Consider the following 19,732-nt stretch of genomic DNA (forward strand, 5'->3'; position numbering starts at 1 on the left):
ATGTCATAAACCGGCATGGGTTTCTTTCATGATGCACAAAATGAGAAAATTTGAACAGAAGTCTGTGGACTGAGACTGTATACTTAAAAAAAAAAAAAACATGAATGTACCATAAATATGCACCATACGACTTGTGGAATATATTCATAGTGATATGATAGATTTGCTTGCTTTTTTGAGATTTTGGAGTCTGATTTGTTTGGATTTGTCAGTCTAATGCAGAGGAGGTACTCGGAGCCCAACACATACACAGACAGCCCTCCGTCAGACCCCCATATGTGTGAGGACATATACGATGATGTGCCATCCACAGAGAACGAACAGGAGGTGGGTCAGACCCTTGCCATGCTTTTGTCGTAAATCTATGCCACCCACTTTCACGCAGTTGTGTTTATTCTGAGTAATAGACTCAGTAGAGAGTGGAAGATTCACTAAACATTCGGCGAAAAATAATAAGAGTTACAGAAAGTCATTATTGTGACAGTGTTGTGTTTTTGTAACCCTGCCGGCCATCCAACTTCGGTAATGTTTTTCTGATACTGGTACTCTCTCCGGCTATAGGAGGCTCCAGAGGTTCAGAATGGCAGCGAGGAGGGAACGGCAAGCGGCGAGGAGAATGGGAAGGACAGAGTGTATCTGGATCTGGTCCCGGTTCGCTCCTTCCTGCACACGAGCTCGGACAGAGTGTCACTTCAGACGTCCAAAACAGCACAGACAGAGCTCAGTCCCTCATCTGCATCCCAGGATGATCCACTACACTCCATAGAGGTTAACATTATAAAATGGAAAATGCATGTTAATAGATATAGCCTGGAGCATATTTATGTTTTATTTCTTTAAAGTGACTTTGTATTTTATAACATATAACATAATAAATGTCTTTATTGTCACTTTTTCAGACATTTAATGCATCCTTGCAGAATAATTTATTTAAAACAACGTATTGACCCCAAACTTTTGTTTTAGATAGTGTATATATCAATTTTAGCCAGTACGTGCATTCCCTGGTAATTAAATCCATGTTGTTAGTGCCAAAATACAGATATTTATTTAGCAAAAATTATATAAAATGTAATACAAAAACATGTAAATACGTATACAAATATTTTAATAAAAATGTTTAAAACCCCTGGATACAATTTGTTTCTAAAACAGCCTGAAACGAGAGAAACCTCATTACCGAGCAGCACAGAGAACATGGACCCTAAACCTGTTTCTCCTAGAGTGGACACAGACCCCTCTCCAGCCCCTGTCCAAACTCAAAGAATCAGTTTCCTTAGTCATGAAAGCCAAAAGAGGGCCTCTCCCACCTCACAGCCATCCCAACCCCAGACGTCTGCGCAGACGCCCCAGACTCCGCCCACCTCCAGAGGAAAAGCTACCAGCACAGACAGATTTCTTGATAAACTCAGGTTCTCTCCAGCAGGTGATTGTAAAACCATCAATTGTAAAACTTTTATTCATTTACCCTGCTGTGTTTTCCCAGCTATGCACTCATGTGAGCACACCTTCAGTATGTGAATGTAGGTCACGGCTCGAAGCTCATACACATTCCCTCATGTTTATAGCAGGCCCGGGGTCAGTTGAGGTTAAATTAGGGAAGAACAGGACGGAGGCTGATGTTCGGCTTTACTCAGACGAGAGAGACCGGCTGGAGCGAGAGAGGGAGGAGGTTAAAAACACTCTGGCCACCCTGAGGAAAGACAGACGAGAGGTGAAAGAGGAGCTGAGCTCCTGCCAAGGTACTGTAGCGCCACCTAATGATAATATTTGGAAATGGCCAAGTGTTAAAAGATGTAGTTTCAACACCACAATGGCACTCTACATGTAAATTGCTTATAAGTGCTTTTGATTATGGCTCATAGACCCCACTCGGCAGGCCTCTCTGGAGGCTCGTCTGAAGCAGATGGAGGAGACGTGTCGCGAGGCGGAGCGCCGGCGAGTGGAGGTGGAGCTTAGCCTGATGGAGGTGAAGGAGAGTTTGAGAAAAGTGGAAGCAGGACCCTTTTCACTGGGCACCACAGTAGATAGCAGCCTACTGGAAACTTCAACGGTTAGTATGACAACAGCAAAACAGAATTTTAGAAATGTAAAAATTATAAAAATAGTAAACAGTTATTTTAAACTGTAATAATATTTCACGTTATATTTTTTTTTACTGTATTGTATTTTTGAACAAATAAAGGCAGCCTTATAGTGAGCATAAGATAGTTGTTTCAAAAACAAATGTACCGACTTCAACTTCTGAATAGTAGTGTATAATGTTGAAAAAACCAAGTGAGCTGTCTATCTGACATAAACATACTAGGGAGTACAATTCAGAATAGGTAAGAACTGAATTGCACTAATGATTGTACTCTGTTTGAGTGACACGAATCCAGCTGACTTATATTGTTGTGTATTCTAGCCCAAGATAGCACCTGTATCCAGCCCTGCTCCAAATACACCCATCAGCAACACCAATAATGGAGATTCAACCATCAACTCCACCACAGCGCTGAAGAACCGACCCACGTCCACCGTGGCATCCAGCAAAGGAAACGTTCTGCAGAAGGCCAAGGTCAGAGTCCACTTCTGCATCCATAGTCCTAATAGAGAGCTTAGCTTTTTAAAATTCTTTTGAACCAGTGGTTCGGAACGCCTATCAAAATGCCAAAGTCACGTGATTTCGGTAAACGAGGCTTCGTTACATCATAACAGTTTCAAAATGTTTAGAAATGTTAAAAGTTTCTCTTAGAGGGGCGATCGCTGTGAACCTGTGAATCAAGCGATTTCACTGAGATCTATGGTTATACGATCTCAGATCAGTTTGATCACTTTGTAGACATTTTTAATGAAAATCTGCACTTTGTAGAGATTTGTGTAATTAAAATGATGAGTAGTTGTCTTTTACTGGCCTGTTTAGACAAACTCTCCATAAAACAAACAAAACAAGCCCTTGCATATTAATAATAATTAATTTAAAAAACACAAAGGCCTATAATACAGACACTTAATTGTATGTATGGTATTTTTACTTAATTTTAATAATGATATTTTATTGTTTTGATTGCAATTAATATATAATACTTTCAAGAAAGTATTTTTCATTGGGTTTGTTTTGGCCTGGGTTTTTGTTGCATTTACACAGTTTTGACCAGCAGCCGTCACCATTGCGTGGTGTTTGGAGCGCTTCGAAACAGTGAATCATTTTGCGAAGCAATTTGTTCAGTTGATTTGAAGCTTCAAAATGGTTCAATGGTTTCATTTCCCATCACTAATTTGAAATTGATTACTTATTTGTATTTTTTTGTAACAAAATTGGTCAATTTTGATAAATTTAATATATGTATATATATATATATATATATATATATATATATATATATATATATATATATATATAATTGTATTGTATTTTTTCTGTTATTGTCTGAGCTTATGTCATTCTCTCTCTGCAGGAATGGGAGAAAAAATCCACAACCTAGTGGAAGGAAATAGAGAGCGCAAATGGACTTTTTAGCCAAAGCTCAAAGGACTGCTAAGGCAAATGCTTCAGGCAGAAAGGAAGAGAGAGAGAGAGAGAGAGAGAGAGAGGGTGTGTCCAGTGACCTGCAGGCTCCGCCCCTCTGAAACATCAGCCTCCACTAGTCCCTGCTTCTCTGCATTCAGAGGTTGAGATGGTACTCACGAAGGGAGCTACTCCAAGACAATATTTTCTGTTCCCTGCCAATAACGCCATTGGATGACAATAGATTTTAAATCTATATAAGTCATTTTTATGTAAGAGGAAGGAAGGGAATAACTAAAATAACTCATGTGGTGTGCACATTATGAATGTTTCACAAGCTTGAAAAGAGACCAAAAAGCTCAGAGAACCACTATTTTTAAACTGAAACATTTAGATTCTAAACCATAAATCAACCCTTTGGTACATTGTAGCTTGGTTCATGTATGCTGGTAACCAAGATGTGAATATATATTTTCTATCCGTTCAGTGTTTTTGATTTGTTACTGTATGCTAGCTGAAACATGCACTTTTTATTCAAATAAAAGCTTGTACTGACAACAATTCTTATTTATGCGAAGTGAGAACCAGATATCCTGCTTTGAAATTATAGAAAACTGCATTTTCTTCAATAGGTGGCACCAAAATAACACAAAAATACTATAAAGTATTTGATTTAGACTAAAAGATCTGAAAAAAAAAATGTAATACAAAAGTAGTGAATAAAAAATAAATATGGTCAAAAAGTAAGCCTCTAGAATGAGGCTTTCTGTAAGAAGGAGTTTCAATATGACAGATCACAACCAGGTCCAAATCTCAGACAGAATACATGTTCATAAAGGGGTTTCAGTGCTGAATAAACCATACAAACAGCATCAAACCCCTTAAGATCGACCTCAAATAAAAATAAATCCTAATTTAAGTCACTAACAGCATATAGAGATAGATACACATCCCTTTTGAAGTGTCTCCTTGATTGCATGTTCATCTTAAGTCGATGTGAATTTATAATGAGTTCGCTGAGCTGTGGCTCTGTCTATGTGTGTGTGTTCTCTTTATCTGTGCTGTGTGTGAGAAACGCGTCTCCTGCGGTGCTCCTTATAGCGCTGCAGCAGCTCTTTTTTACTCTTGTTCTGACGGCGCCTCAGGCCTGCAGGTTTAGGAAGATCTCCTCTGGATGGCTTCTCTCTGCTTCCTGAAAAACAAGTTCATAAAAATGCATAAATCAAAACACTTAAACATACCCTGCCGACCCCTTGTCCATTCTAAAAACACCAAAATAATGACCCATCCGGCGGGCACAGAGAAATGGACAAATCATACTAAGCACTGACATAAGCAGATGTTTGAAGCCATGTTACATCATGTTCATCAGATGGTTTAAATAATCAGGATTTACACAGCAAACAATACGTTTCTTAATCAGTATTCTACATTTAGTCATAAAGCATTTGAATTCGGTTTGTCTGTGGCGCAGCCAATATCTGTCACACTGCAGGATTATTCCACTGAGCTGCGAATAAGCTAAAAGTAAACTAAAAATTTGAAAAACTACAATGAAAACACCTATATTTTGGCCAGCTATACCCACTATTGTCCCAAAGCTAATTAGTAGTAACGGGTACTGACGTGTTTCGCAGTGTGGACCCTTCCAACCATGGCAATCACAGCGGTAGCTGCCTTTCAGCAGCACACAGATGCCATCATTCATGCAGGGGTTTGGACTGCACAGGTTAACAGGTTTTTTCACGTCTGTAGAAAAGAGGATCAAGTTCAAGAGAGCAACAAATGACTATAAATACATCAAAGATGAAAAAATGCTTTCAAAGAGGAATATTTGTACTCGTTGGTTCAGCCCATTACCTGAACACACCATCTGTACTAGCACATCCTCAGAGTATTTTAGGTCATCATATGAAGGTACAGAGATCATGTGATCCTCAGAGCCGGCCATGCGGAAGAGGACCTCCTGATGTATGTTCCCAATGCCAATCACAAACACTGACACTCCGCTATCCCGGATCTTCTGGGCGGGCACTACTGCATCTTCTGCACCCGTCCCATCAGTCAGTACCACCACGGCCTTGTTGACTCCAGGCCGTGCTCCTTTCCCCACCGTCAGGCTTTGGGAGAGCACATGGAGCAGGGCTGAACCTGTAGAGGCCTTCCCACCCAGAAAAGCAGCATCTCCCACTGCCTTCAGCACAGCAGAGCCCGAGTCATACTTATCCAGGTCAAAGACCGTGACGGGCCGCCTCCCATAGACCACCAGTCCCATCTGAGCCACATCTCGATTGATGTCGAACTGTACTGAGGTGCTCCGAACAAAGTCTTGAAGGTGGACGAAATTGTCCTTTCCTACACCACTGGAGGCATCCAATACAAAAACAATGTCCAAAGATTGACCCAGACAGCCTAGTAAAGACAAAAAAATTACTTTAGAATAATAGAAAAAAAAGTTTAATACCTTAAAACCTTTGTGTTCCCCAATAAACTTTGATAAGTCCCTTTGATTACTGATTATGAATTAATTATTCAAAAATCATATTCTTTCTAGATTTTTCTTATTCAAAAATCTGTAAGTGCATTGTCAATATCTTTGTATTGGGGTTATTTTTGTCTTTTTATGTCAGCAGCATTATGTTTTGATTAAGATTGATTAATTTATCATAATGATTCATTTTTTCATCTTCATTATCATTGAGTAAATAAAAAAAACTCTTCATGCACACTGTTGTCAGTAATTTTGTAGATAAGATTAGTGCTATACTGTACATACAATCTACACTGAATGGAAAAGCTTGGACATTCTGCCAAACATTTAATGGAAATAATGACTGATACCCGAGGGTGTAAATCATAAATTCTAGGTGAGCTATTCCTTGAGGAACAACACATTCAGGACTTTACTGAGGACTTTCCAGTGGTTAAAATGAAGATTTGTTGAGATATCTACCCTGGTTGTCGACACTGCAAATTTTGGCTCTTAGTTCAGGGATCTTTGCACTCAATCTGTCGGGTGACTGGTATTTGATTGTGCGCTGGGGGTTCCCCGTGATGTTGTTTATTTCAGCCCTCATCTCTTCTGGTGCTACACCGATGATGAAGATCTCTCTGTCCCGTGCGTACTTTGCTGGCTCCACCACAGGGTCCACTGACGGCGTTCCCGTGAGCAGCACTACCACTCGCGGCAGGTCGTCCTGAATGTCAGCGAACACAGGTGTGCTCTGGAAGCCATTGCGTGTGATGTATCGAAGGGCGTCTCCAGCCTTGGCCTGCCCACCCCGATACTCCAAGCCCTCAACAGCCTGGATCAGCTTCGCCGGGTCTCTGTGCTCCCCGATTTTGGCCTCGATCTTCACATCGCTTCCATACTGGGCCAACCCCATCTTCACAGGGGTGTCAGAGCTCAATACAGCCTGCATGAAACGCTTCAGGAAGGACTTGAAGCGCAAGAAGCCCTCCAGAGTAAGTGCAGAGGAGCCCTCGAGCAGGAAGAGCACATCCACAGAGCAGTCGAAACTTAGAACAGGAGCTGGAAAAAGAGGATACGGTAAAAAGCCACTCAGAATGACATACATTTGGAATCCTTTCTAAGATCTAATGAACGTGCTTAACATTCCACTTCTGCATGATCTCATGTTTATTTTAGAGTTTAGTTAAGATCATGTGAGACACAACATTGTTAAAAGACAAGGGAATAGGACTCTACTGTCCTTTATCCATTAAAGGGACAGTTCACCCAAAAACGAAAATTATTTTATAAATAACTCACCCAAACCCTTAAGACCTTTGTTTATTTTCAGAACAAAAATTAAGATATTTTCAATTAAATATGAGGTCTTACGGGTTTGGAATGACATGAGGGTGAGTAATTAATGAAAGAATTGAATTTTTGAGGGGTGAACTATCCCTTTAACACATGCAAAAATGCATTTAAGAACAGCATAAACAAACAAAAAGAGCCGTCTTTCACTCTCAGGTAAGTGGGGTCATAACCCCTGCAAGTGATGTCATTCATACTGACAGACAGGAGGTTACATGTGTCATCACGTTCTGATTGGCCGGAAGATTCGATGTCAGTGTTACAATGGAACTCATGAAGACTGATGAAGGCTTCTATCTCTGAATCTCATTTAGGAAACTACTCCCCCACCTTGAAAATATGTCTGTGTATGTTTGTGTGGTCAGAACCAAGTCTACAGATATTTTACACAGATTTTATGCCAACATTCTTTGGACGATTGTTTTTGGAGACTGCTGTGCCATTAATAAAATTAAGGTACTATTATTGCAATATAATTAATTGATTCACTGCACAAGGCAAGACGTTAGCAATGTTTCTGACTTTGAGGGCATTTGGAGAGGAGAACAGTGTGGTATTAGCTCATAATTAGAGTGTCCCTTTCATCTGTAGGACGTAAGACGTCTGAGGTATATTTCAGTCAGCCGTGACCTGACCCAAAAGCTGACCCCCGCTGTAATGTGAGACCATGAGCTGTTTATGAAACCCCAACCACCCCACCCATACCCATACCCCCACCCCCACACACTCCAACCAAACTCACCAAAACAACACACACACACATCTGACAGTGAACGTGAGACTGGAACAGCTCATTAGATTCTGAGGAGTGTGGGAAGAGAAGTGTGAACTCACCACAATTGGGGTCACTACCATACCCCGCGGGACACTCGCAGCGGTATTTCTCCAGTCCCTCAGATAAACACGTCCCCCCGTTCTGACAGGGCTGAGAATCACAGGGTTCTGAACAGAGAATGTTAGTCACATTTGGGCACACTTTATTTTAAGGGCCAATTCTTGCATTTAACAAACCATTAACTAAGATTTTTGCCTCAATAATCTCCTACTTTGCTACTTTTTTTAATAATTAGTTAGGTAGTTGTTAAATTTAGGTATTGGGCAGGATTAGGGATAAAGAATATGGTCATGCAGAATATATGCTTTATAAGTACTAATTAACAGCTATTATGTTAATAATAGGTATGCTAATAAGCAACTAGTTAATAGTGAAAATTGGTCTCTATTCTAAACTATTACCTAAAATTCTAATGATTATGAAATTAAATATTCATTATTTTGATTGTTAGCTCTTACCTGGACATATAGTCCTGTGACAGACAACAGGGTGTTGCCTGTAAACTTTGTTATACCTGTAAGATGATGCGAAAACCAATTTCAGTCCACAAATTCCTGTTAATGAACTTAGTTTTACCTCAGGCCATGAAACTTCACAATTAAAAATAATAGTGAAAATTAGCAACAATTTATTATAATTTTTTTTATTATTGTGTGAAACAGAGTCAATGCACATTAAGGTCATTTTAACATAGTATACTTACACTTCAATTAGGCCAAAAGCATCTCAAGATCATTGTGTTTTGCTCCATCCATGTCATTTACCTGTAATGAGGGCAGAGGGATGTGTACGGGGAGTATCCCTTGGACCCCTTCCAGCACATGAAGTTTCCCTGAAGCTCTTTGACCGTCTCCAGGGTTTTCTGAACACACGGGTAAGACTCCACTTTGCACCCTGCTGATGTCACAGTCCAGGAAACGTGACTCGCTGTTCATAAACCCAGATGGTGCTGTTGATTAAGACACAGGTGAGTTTTTACCTGAAGGAACGGCAGTACAGACGGATGAGGTGGTGAGGGTAGTGAATAACCCGTTTACAGCGTCACTGAAGTGCTCCGCGAAGAATACGTGAGAGTCTGAGGGGCTGCTCGCCAATTTACGGAGCTCTTCCCATCTTAGGAGAGAAAGACAAGGCATGATTTGACAGCTGATATGTATTGTGAAAAGCACTAATCATCAAATACATTTACTACTATAGTTTGGGGTTGGTAAGATTTGAAATATTTTTTAACATTTAAAATGACTGTTTTCAATTTAATTGTTTTTAAGATGTAATTTTTTCCTGTGATGCCAAAGCTGAATTTTATCAGCCATTACTGTATCGCATGATCCTTACGATATTATGTAAATGTACTCATTTACTGTATCTAGAGCTGTCAGCCAGTCAATTCACAGACTAATAGAGCTGAAGACATTTACAATATGACAGCACCTGTCCCTGCAAAATGCTTCAGAACAATCACTAATAAAAAAAAGTACAGATTACAGAATTACTCTCAGTACCATGGTATATACTTAAAGTACCACAGTATTACTATCTGATAACATCATGGTTACTGACGATGTGTATTAACAAGTGCACAAGGAAATACTTCACCACACACTGGTCAGAATTATTAGGCCCTTTGGTAAATATGAAAAAAAGAATCTGATATGTTTATAATTTTAATCTTTCATTTCTCATTTCATGAGGAAACCTCGTTATGACATAAATGAGGCAAATTATTGCCTAGGGGTGCTAATAATTTTCACATGATTTCTCCCCAATTTTTTATTGTTTTATGCCAATGACAGTTTAGATTTTACAATAAGGTTCCATTAATTAATGTAGTTAATGTATTAACTAACATGAACGAACAATGAGCAATACATGTATTACAGTATTTATTCATCGCTGTTAATGTTAGTTAATGAAAATACAGTTATTCATTGTTAGTTCTTGTTAATTCACAGTGCATGAATGTTAACAAGCATAACGTTTGATTTTATAATGCGATAGTAAATGTTGAAATTATTATTAACTACAGTTAATAAAAGGCTGTAGAAGTATTGTTCATTCTTGGTTCATGTTAACTTAATCAGTTAGTAATATTTACTAATGAACCTTATTGTAGTGTTAACGATTTTTCGTTTATATTTTTATATTTTTCTTTATTGTTCGACATTAAGTGAAAGCTAGTTGTTGTTTTTTTTACATTTCTTCCATAATTGGCACGATCACACGGTTTTTAATATAGAGTCTTATTGCAGTAATTCACGGTTTTGTGTTGTATTGTTGTTGTCTTTATTCAGCATAAAATGAAAGCAGTACAACAGATAACAGACTTTTTGACTACAATTGACTACAGTTAGTACAATTAATAAATTGAAAATAATATACATAATTATATATTACATTTAAATATTTTTTACATTACAGAAATTGTTTTTTCACTAAAGTAGTGAATATGTGGTGTGAAAATGTCATGAAAATAATGCCACATAAAAATATCTTACAGCCTCATTTTACTTTAGCAAAATATAACGTATTATTTCACTAAAAATTATTTTGTGGTCCGGTGATGTTTTTGACAGGTTTTGTGAAGCAGGTTATTAGAGCTGTGAGGGTTTTATTCCATTATTGACGTGAAAGTAAATGTGATGTGTTACCTAGGGTAATGGATCCCCACGGCAAACAGAGTCACTCCAGACAGCTTGAGCTCCGAGGCAGCCAGATGCACTGCCCCCTGGGACTTTCCATCAGATAAGAGGATGACGACGCGTGGCACTGTGGAATTGCGTCCGCCGGAAAACCCCTTCCTCAAAACAAACTTCAGAGCCAGACCTGTCTGTGTGCTTCCACCTCTGAGCGAGAGAGAGAGAAAAAAACAGACTTACCATATTTTTCGGACTATAAGTGGCACTTTTTTTCATAGTTTGGCTAGTTACAGTCAGGTTTGACTTATTTATCAAAATTAATTTGACATGAAGAAATCATTACCGTCTACAGCCGCGAGATGGCGCTGTAGGCACCTGTAGACGCTAATGATTTCTCTTGCTTCTTCTAAATAAATGCGATTTATAGTCCAGTGACTGATGGACTGATGCGACTTATACTTAGGTGCGACTTATAGTCCGAAAAATGTAACCGAAAGTACCTTTAACATATTGCATTTTTAAAACAAAACAGAGAGTCTAGAATATCAAAATAAACTACTGCCGCACACATCACTGTGAAACGATATTTCAGTCTTTAATACTGAGCTTTGTTGTTTGTCCTCCACTAGAACAGCAAATCAGATACCTACAGCAGCACAGTCAGGCTTAAAAATCTAGAGCAACACACTGAAAATGTAGGGTTCGAAATCTAATTTAAAGCCAGTAATAAAGGATTTTAGGAGTTATGGAAAAGGTAAATCAAAGAACAATTATGTAAAATGAAATAAGATTCTGCACTATTTCAAGGTCACCAATTAAACAAGCTAATTTGTAACACGGACCATGTGAACTCCTTCATACAGAAGATCAGAAATTGCTGTAAAGCCTTATACTGATAATATTATCTTGTAATGAAAGCATCTGTAGTAGACAGAAGATACAAATGCAAAATACAAGTTTTTTCCCTAAATAAATTCTATACAGAATAATATAAAAAACTGAACACTCATGAAACTCTTTTTCTATAGTATTTAAAACCATAATAAAATATATTAATTGATTGAGTTCCGTTATATATTTAGATATTTTAAGTTTATATAGTATTTATACATGCACACACAGACGATTTTCAATAATTTAATAGTAATTCTTAATACTGTAATTCACCTTTTGTGTTGTTGTCTCTTAAATCAACATAAAAGGCAGTAAAACTATAGAAATATTACAAATTATATCACTTAATATAATAATTCTATATTATTTTATCTTTTTTCAAATTACAAAAATGAGACCTTAATAATATCAAAATTAATAATAATGACAATAATAAAAATAATAATTGAATCTATTTATTTATGTACAGTAAGTGTATGAATGCATGCATGTACACAATACAGTTTCATGAGTGACTAGTGAATAAAAGATACAAATTTCACTGTCATATATTGACAATCCTTTATCCTGTGCTGAAATACATGATCTCCTATATCCTACAGGGATACTGACTGAGTCCCAGATGAGATGCAGACATGTGCACAGCTGGGCTTCTCTCCATCATCTTCTCTCACATTTATTCAGCAAGACAGACAATTAGTGATATTTTCATAGAGTAGGAATCTGAAACCGTAATTTCACAGCCTGTTGAGGGAGATGCGGTATGTCCTGACTGGGTGATGAGGTTCAGGCCAGCTGTGTGCTCAGAGTGTAATTCACACTCATGTTGAGAGTGACGAATCCCTCAGCTCTGTGTTGGCAAAGTCTCCAAGACATCCAATGGAGTGAGGTATTTCTCATCCTCCACAGGAAGTGCTAAGGCCTGACAGACACACAGTAATAATAATCTCTGTACCTATACTGGATCTTCTTCATCTTTTTCTTCAGCTCCAGTTTGCTCTTGTAGGAGTCTAGACTGATTTCCAGTTTGGGCGTGGAACCAAACTGAATAACTCCAACTCTCACCTGCCCAAAACAGAAAGCAAAGTTTTTTATTTGACATCATAATACCATAAGTTCAAAAACAGCCTTTCAAACTTAAAAGAAAAGAACATTAAGAAAAAAAATGTTTTTACAAGAAAATACTTAAAATACAGTCTGCAGTATTGCAGACTTATTCTTCAAAATTGTATTTGTTACTTGTGATTTCTTTAAGAATTTCTTATTGAAAATTGTTTCTACACCTAATTTTTCAGGTTATTTCACCCTGGTGTTGTTCCAATCTTTTGTAGTAAACAATGGCTGTCATATATATGAAAAAAAGAATTTGATTACTGTGTATATTCTTAGCTATATATGAAAATAAACACAAAAAAACTGAGATAATTCACAATTATTAATGATAATAATTCACATTTGATTATTGCATATGCAATAATGAATGTTGTTTTTTAAAATGGTTTGTTAATGAAAAAAAGTATATTTTCATTAACACTATTTCAAAAAGTACACTTAAAAAAAAAAAAAAAAGTAAAAAAAAAAAATTATGTTTCTCCACTACAGAAACACTATAGAGAGGAGATTGAGGGTGAGTAAATAATGAAAATTTTTCAATTTGGGGAGAACATTTCCTTTATTCTGATAGTATGTAATCTGACCTTCTCTGTGCTGACATCGAGAGCTTCACACAGCTTCATCACATAATGACGGGACCGTTCAAATCCTCCTTTCCCAACGCTGTGAGAGCTATCCATCACAAAGAGAATATCCATTGCTGTGGAGCACTGCATCACTGACCACACACAGGAGAAAACACAAAGCTTACCCATCTATACTGAATTGTCACTAATGTGTAATATTAGTCTATGAAAGTCCAGACTGATTTATCCTGCGGCACATGAAGCAACACAATGGTGGTGCTAAACAACATGTTCACACACACACACTAGCCTGTATTTGACAGACTTAAGCAGCTCAAAGGTCACCTGTGGCATGTTCTAGCAGGGATATATATACACTCACAAACACATTACAGCAAGTTTGTGCTAGCCAACCGGCCTAATTATAATGCATGTAGCTGTCATGTTAGAACCTGCCGGCTGTCATATAGAAGTCGATTAGACAGATAGCATGCCCTGTCTGTAACAGCACATGCACACTTTTAGTTATGCAAATGAGGACACAAAATAGACTTCTAATGTTTGTTTGTTTTTTAAGCTAAATGTAATTTCTAGATAACATGATTTAGGTAATGTCTGTAGGCAATTGTGCACCCTAAGTTATAGGCAAGTAAATACACAGTCTCAGGTTTTCTGTATCTCTGTGGAGTCATTTCTTTAGATATTCAACATGAAACGAAGCCCTCTCTTTACTTGAAAACACAGGTTAAACTCAGTACTGTAGATTACTTCATACAGACATGTATTTTTCTATTCAATACATATTTTCAATGCTGTTCAACTACACTACAGGGCTGCTTTGTAAATGTTTGAGGATTCATCACCTGATTTTCTGAGAAAAAAAAAGGAAAAAAAGTCAGCACTAACTTTCTCCAGCAGCGTTTATCTTCATAATGGTTTCAAGATCCGTTTGCATTTCCTGCACCGAGGAAATGAACCAAACTATAAAGAAAGAGATACTGTCAATAGTAGAGTTAGTAGATAGCAGACTTACCAAACAATCTTCAAGAGATTGTTCTATAATATATGAATATGTTTTACATCCATTTTTTTTTATAGTTTTTAAAAGTTTCAAAGTTTATAAACGAATAAAACCAGCCAAAAACGGGTCATATTTCACCCAAAAATCTAAAGAAATAAATTAGATACAAAAAGCTTGCAACCTATTTTAAGGTTATTTAAAAAAAAAAAGCACCATCCCTAATCCTTGTACTGGAAATTTATTGATACATGAAAATATGATACATTACAAAAACTAATATTTATGTACCAGAATTATATATCTTGTACTGCCACATTTATGGTAATTATGCTTGATTTTATTTTATTTTTTTATATATAAACTGTAATAGCTTTAAATCACACAATTAATACATAAATAAAAAATAATTCATTTCAATGATGAAAATGTGCTAAATTTTTATGAAAATAACGCAAATACAATACAACACAAAATATCTGAATGTCCCTAAAGACATTTTCAGGTGAAATGTGACCTGGACATTCTCCCTCAGGCACCGTCAAAGTCAACAACAGCTTACACAAATGAGTCATTTGAGCATGATTTCTAGACAGCTGTGTCGACCTCTTGCCCTACGACACAGCGCCGCATGAAACTCACTAAACACCCTTCAGAGGGGACTAATTCAGGACGATTTCCATTCCCGCAACGCCCACTGGATGTGAAGAGAATGGTCCGGCTGTCCTGGCCTGTGCTTGCTCCTCGAGTGAGCAGGGTCCAGAGCAACATGCTCTCTCATGCTTAGAAACACTGATTGAGAGACAGGGCCCATGTGAACAGCCCAGGGCCGAGACGAGAGTTATTTTTAACAATAAATAGATACATTTAATATTTTTGATGGATTCTTTGATATAAACTGTTTGTGTAAATCTTATCTCCCTTATTTGTTGTGAACCATGAAGCTTTATGGTTTTGTTATAAAACAAAATAAAATACAATTTAGATGATATGAAATTCAATAACAGCAAGTGCGCAGTCACTTCCTCTTACCTTGACCAAACAGGAACATGAGAAGGAGATACAGCTGGCTACTAGAGAACATTTTTAAGCCCTGAAATATGAACAAAACAAGGATCAATTAAAACTTAGGAAGGAGTTTTGCAGGAAGTCTTTGAATAGGCCAACTACTGAGCAACTGTGCCAAAAAAAAACTTGAGAATTCTAAAAAAAGATAAAAGACTATCAGGAAAAACTAATTTGGAGAGAAAGATTTCTTGGAATTACACTCATGTGTTGGTGGGCTTGAAGTTGGTGAGGCAATTTTTACTGACCCTCAGAGGCACTGGTCGGATAAGCAAGGAACATGGGATGAGAAAGAGCCAGTCTGAGGGCTATTTCAACCAACTAATGGCTGAGGGACTCACTCAGGTACCAGTGGTCTAGTCTGCTCCCTTATACTTAATACAATGATTGACAACTACAACTCAAGGGACTCGTGACAAAATCTTGTTGGGAGGCCGCCTGAGCACTGAGCCTAAGGCCTGGTTCACACGGGACGATTTTAAAATTGTCGGCAGATTTTCCAAACCTGAGAGACCCCACACACGGCGATAAAAAATCACGGGTCTAACAGTTTTGGTCGCTCCGTGTGTGGTGTGCAGCCACACGGCAATATCAACACATCACACACGAACCGATTTGACTCCCGAGCATTCCCAGGTCAGACGGGAAATCTCGCAAAATCCCTCGAGATCAAACGTGACTTTAGAGTAAACAATCATGGCGGACGAAGAGGATGCAGTGGCCATAGTTTGTGCTTTGTTTTTAACGGGAAAAAAAAACATAAGAAAAATAAGAAAAGGCGATGGTCAAAGAGGTGGAGACGACGCGAGCATGGACTATACTTGCTATATCATGATATGGAGATAAGTTGTTGTTTTATCTCATAGAAATGTTGTTACGTACTACACAGATTAATAACCGTTGAAATAAACGTTCATATATTAGTTTCCATGTACTCTGGTGGACTGCAGTTGTGGATGTAGTTATGCCCATCGACTTTATTTGTATTTGTTATATTATATACGCCGGCTGTTTTGATTTTGTTTCCCGGTACTATCACTGCCTCGTCACCTCGCGTTCTGATTGGCTACACGCCACAGTCCACAGGCTGCGTGATTGTTTGTCCTTGGGGGACACCACACACGAGAAGAAATCGGGCAAAATAAATCCAACATGTTGGATATCCCCGATTTGAGATCGGAGCGGTCCCGACATTCTTCCGAGCAGAGGAGATTAGTCTTAACACACCACACACGGCAGGAATATTTGATCAGATTATTTTACGATAATCGGAGCATCCTAAGATTGTCGGAAGGGCTGAATCGGGGCTAAAATCGGCCCAATTATCCTGCCGTGTGAACCAGCCTTAATGAGTAGGCATTACAGGGCCCCAAACATTGTTCCTACTGTAGCTGTCCCCCTGGTAGCAGGCAAGCTCAGGTCTAAGCCAGTCAAACTGTCCTCACATCAGACTAATCATTTACCCCTCTGTGTTTTGAGAAATGTGGAGGAGAGCCCAGTGGTGTGTGGAGAAAACTGCATGATACTCTTCATCTCAGATTAAGTCTCCCTGCAGCCAAAAAATCCTTTTATGCAACATTACCAAAGCTTAAGGTCAAAGTTCACATCTTTAAGAGCCACACTTTATTAAATTAAACATGTTGACGAATGCCAACTGGCGGCACCAGACAGAAGAATTGTTCAACGCTATATTGGACACAGGATTCAATGTTAACATCAACTTGTTCTACTCTGGAATTAAAGTCAAACCAGCAACCATCCAGAACCAACACTTAAAATAAAAGAACTGGCTCGTGCTCAGACTATCAGAATTATCTTCTTCTTTCCAATGAATTATCATTATTATTACTACATTAGACACATGACATGTTCAAAAGCTTGAGGACAGTACAATTTTTTGAAAGAAGGATGCAAGAATGCATTAAATATATCAAAATGACAGTAAAGACATTTCTAAGGTTACAAAAAACTATTTCAAATAAATGCACAACTGTTTTAAACATTAATAGTATGAAGAAATGTTTCTTCAGCAGCAATTCAGCATATTAAAAAGAGTGTCACACTAAAGCTTTACCACCATGGGAATAAATCACATTTTAAAATATAATAAAACAGAAAAGAGTTTTTTGAATCAAATAATGCAGCCTAGGTGAGCATGAGAGGCTTCTTTCAAAAACATATTTAAAAAATCATTTCAAGCTCCAGCCTTCTGTTGAGTAAAGGTTTATAGAAAATCATAGGTAGACACATCCATAATGCAACTTAATGACACCAGATTGCATCATGGCTATTTTCAGTTTTCAGTTCACAAACCTTCCTGAATGTAGTCTTTGTAGTTGATAAAAGCAGATAAACAGTATAAGTCTATTCATGCTAGTGTGCATCCAGTGGTATATTTTCTTAATGTGTATGAGAGACATTTAAAGAACACAGGTGAAATGAGTTATCTGATTGGTCAGGTTACAGGTGTCAAGAGTAGTTTTAAGGCAGAGTGATTATCAGTTTTGGAAGGAAATGAAGTGAGTATTGAGGCAATTCTGACCCGTGCTCTCACTCTTTGATCATCTCACTCTAAAGACCCACCAAGAACAACACTCAAGAGAGGAAACATTAGGAATGCCACCTGACATTCTTTAAGATAGAATCTGTTCTGTAAAGAATCAAATCCAGCAAACTGAGAGCAAGAGTTTTGGACAATTCAGCCACACAGGACTCTTTAGAAAGTTGGACTACAGTAATCAAAGGGAATCTGATAAAAACCTGCCATACGATAACCTTGACTAACAACCGTATCAGTGTGTAACAAGTTAAGCCATCTAGGGCCAGAGCGGCACAGTAAAAGCTCTAGCTTTGCTCTCCTAATTCATACATTCCTCACTGGTCTAAGCTTAAGAGTGCAATTTAATCATTTCCTACTTTATCTATGAACAACTCCTCACCCAAGATGCCTTAATTCAGAGATTTTCAATATTTTAGATGCTACAGACCCTCAAATAGGACCATCTTTGTGTGAGGAACCCCAATCGTAAAATCTAGATATATATTTTTGTCTTTTTTTTTTCTTGGATTTTTTAAACATATATTTAATACATTTTTATTCATTTAAATTGGATCAACTTTAATATTTTTTTCTCTTAATCATTCCACAATCTCCATGCAGGCCCATGAGAAGAAAAAAAAAAAAAAAAAAAAACATTCTACAGTTTCATGCATAACAACCCACAGTGCCAAGAACCTTTGTCACTATAAATGCACTGAAAACGATTTAATTAATAAATAAATAAAAATAGACTGAGTTGCAGGCTTCATGAGCTTTCATACTGTTGCATGTTATTTTTAAAATGCTAAATATATTTATTTGGCACTGCAGAGCTTAAAAGGCAACGCTTGTTAATGGACAAGACACAGGTGTATGCAGCTGCTTGATCCCTATGCAGGGAGCAAATGACCTGAGCAACACTAGACACTTCTATAACCACATGAGGGACAGTGAATGAGAAGAGACGCGGATGAAATGACACAGTAGGTGCCTCCTCCCGAGCTCACTTATTACAAGCAATTTGTGACAATTCAGTTGTATAGATTGTCACGCATCAAACATTATGGAGAAATCATCATTTTAATCTAGTCATATACATCAGTTGTTATGAAAAACAGTTTTAATGTATTTGCTGCTAAAAGCATCATTAGCACGAATTAATTAACAAAGGAAACCACCTGACTATTAAGAGTAATTTAGATACAATGTATTATTTTCTTTCATGCAAATGTTAGTTTAAATTCGATTACGCCAATATTTAATCTAATAAAATCCACAGCAGTTTTTTTCTCCCCACTGTCGCACAATGTTTAGAAGAAACAAGCCTAAAGTTTTTGATTTAAGCAACAAGGTAGATTTAATGCAGAGAACGCGAATCAAACATTTGTCGTTACATTAATCTTCTCATGCGTGAACTGAAATGACGCAGTTAAATTTTGCTGTTGGAAAAGTAATAATGCGCAAGAAAAAAAAAGCACTTTTGTAATGTCCAGCACCGCTGCACCAACGGTTTTACGTTTAATGTTTCGGATTAACAACAGACTATAGATCAAAGAAATGTTAAAACATTTATATTTAATCTTAAAAACTTTAATAGCTCAGGAGTAAATCTCTCACCTCTCAGTGACACGACCGTTCTGTCCACGCCGCGGGAACTGAAGTGTCCCAGTCTCTCCTCAGCGGGGAACACAAGAGTATTCTGCTCTACTTCCGTACTGACTTCATCCTCAGTTCAACTCAAATTGGTCTTGGG

The 19,732-nt window shown here is 37.7% G+C and overlaps 2 protein-coding genes across 5 annotated transcripts in view; one reads left to right on the forward strand and one right to left on the reverse strand.

Annotated features, from left to right (window-relative positions):
• LOC128025358 (actin filament-associated protein 1-like 2) overlaps positions 1-4,051 on the forward strand; it is a 33,148-nt gene extending 29,097 nt beyond the window's left edge. Inside the window, exons 13-19 of one of the 2 annotated variants that reach the window (XM_052611637.1) lie at positions 213-327; positions 562-768; positions 1,156-1,426; positions 1,572-1,742; positions 1,866-2,053; positions 2,408-2,560; positions 3,441-4,051. In XM_052611637.1, coding sequence (XP_052467597.1) covers positions 213-327; positions 562-768; positions 1,156-1,426; positions 1,572-1,742; positions 1,866-2,053; positions 2,408-2,560; positions 3,441-3,467 — 1,132 coding nt within the window. In that variant the 3' untranslated portion in view covers positions 3,468-4,051. Of the gene's footprint in view, positions 1-212; positions 328-561; positions 769-1,155; positions 1,427-1,568; positions 1,743-1,865; positions 2,054-2,407; positions 2,561-3,440 lie in introns of both variants that reach the window. The other variant, XM_052611636.1, reaches the window with a different exon arrangement.
• Positions 4,001-19,669, reverse strand: LOC128025359 (von Willebrand factor A domain-containing protein 2-like). 3 transcript variants are annotated; one of them, XM_052611640.1, is made up of 14 exons: positions 19,597-19,669; positions 15,408-15,468; positions 14,264-14,338; positions 13,376-13,509; positions 12,634-12,743; positions 10,797-10,991; positions 9,128-9,261; positions 8,913-9,042; positions 8,607-8,662; positions 8,148-8,255; positions 6,444-7,022; positions 5,351-5,902; positions 5,117-5,239; positions 4,001-4,682 (listed from the first exon to the last, which is right to left on the reverse strand). In XM_052611640.1, exons 2-14 carry the CDS (start codon positions 15,457-15,459, stop codon positions 4,543-4,545), a joined length of 2,388 nt encoding a protein of 795 aa, XP_052467600.1. In that variant the 5' UTR covers positions 15,460-15,468; positions 19,597-19,669; the 3' UTR covers positions 4,001-4,542. The 3 variants fall into 3 exon arrangements, with proteins under 3 accessions (XP_052467600.1, XP_052467598.1, XP_052467599.1); XM_052611638.1 differs by having other exon boundaries at positions 8,913-9,045; XM_052611639.1 differs by lacking the exon at positions 19,597-19,669 and adding an exon at positions 17,754-17,839 and having other exon boundaries at positions 8,913-9,045.
• Between the last annotated feature and the right edge of the window lie 63 nt (positions 19,670-19,732).

Source organism: Carassius gibelio, chromosome A12 (genome assembly GCF_023724105.1).
Source record: "Carassius gibelio isolate Cgi1373 ecotype wild population from Czech Republic chromosome A12, carGib1.2-hapl.c, whole genome shotgun sequence".
NCBI classification, from domain to species: Eukaryota; Metazoa; Chordata; class Actinopteri; order Cypriniformes; family Cyprinidae; genus Carassius; species Carassius gibelio.